Below are 541 nucleotides of genomic sequence, written 5' to 3' on the forward strand. Positions count from 1 at the left end.
GGGGGGGGGGGCGCGGACTGGCGGTATGAGAGGGTGTGTGCACGTCCTGCATGGTGTCTGTAGATGAAACACATGAACTCTCTTTTCCTCTGCTCACTGCGCTTCGCACATGTCTGCACGCAACGTCCGTGTGTGTCTGTCTGTCTGTGTGTGTGTGTGTGTGTGCGCTGGATTTTGTAATAGGCCAGCAAGAACACCCACAAAATTGTGTAGTCATAATGGACCACCAGCTCCAGCAGAGTGACCACATTGTGGAGCAGAACAAGCTGCTCGACCAGCTGCACAACTCCGTGATGAATACGCGGCATTACGCCGTCTCCATCGGCGACGATCTCCGCGAGCAGGACGGCATGTTAGACGATCTCCACACCGGTGTGGCGCTCGCGGCGGATGAGAGCCGACGGCAGAACAGCAACGTGATTCGCCTGCTGAAGGAGAGCGAGAATAGGGGCTTCTGCACCGCCGTAGTTGTGCTGGTGGCCATTATGATCCTGTTGCTGTTGCTCTAGGCATTGTCGAGCCTTTTTTTTTTGGGGGGGGG

The 541-nt window shown here is 56.4% G+C and overlaps 1 protein-coding gene across 1 annotated transcript; it reads left to right on the forward strand.

Moving 5' to 3' along the window:
• Window positions 1-218: 218 nt before the first annotated feature.
• On the forward strand, window positions 219-509 carry DQ04_06431070 (member of the syntaxin family of t-SNARE; the record flags this gene model as incomplete). The annotated part of the gene is made up of 1 exon (XM_009314698.1): window positions 219-509. The coding sequence occupies one exon, from the start codon at window positions 219-221 to the stop codon at window positions 507-509; it is 291 nt and encodes a 96-aa protein (XP_009312973.1).
• Between the last annotated feature and the right edge of the window lie 32 nt (window positions 510-541).

The sequence above is a fragment of the Trypanosoma grayi genome (genome assembly GCF_000691245.1).
Source record: "Trypanosoma grayi strain ANR4 Tgr_643_V1, whole genome shotgun sequence".
NCBI classification, from domain to species: Eukaryota; Euglenozoa; class Kinetoplastea; order Trypanosomatida; family Trypanosomatidae; genus Trypanosoma; species Trypanosoma grayi.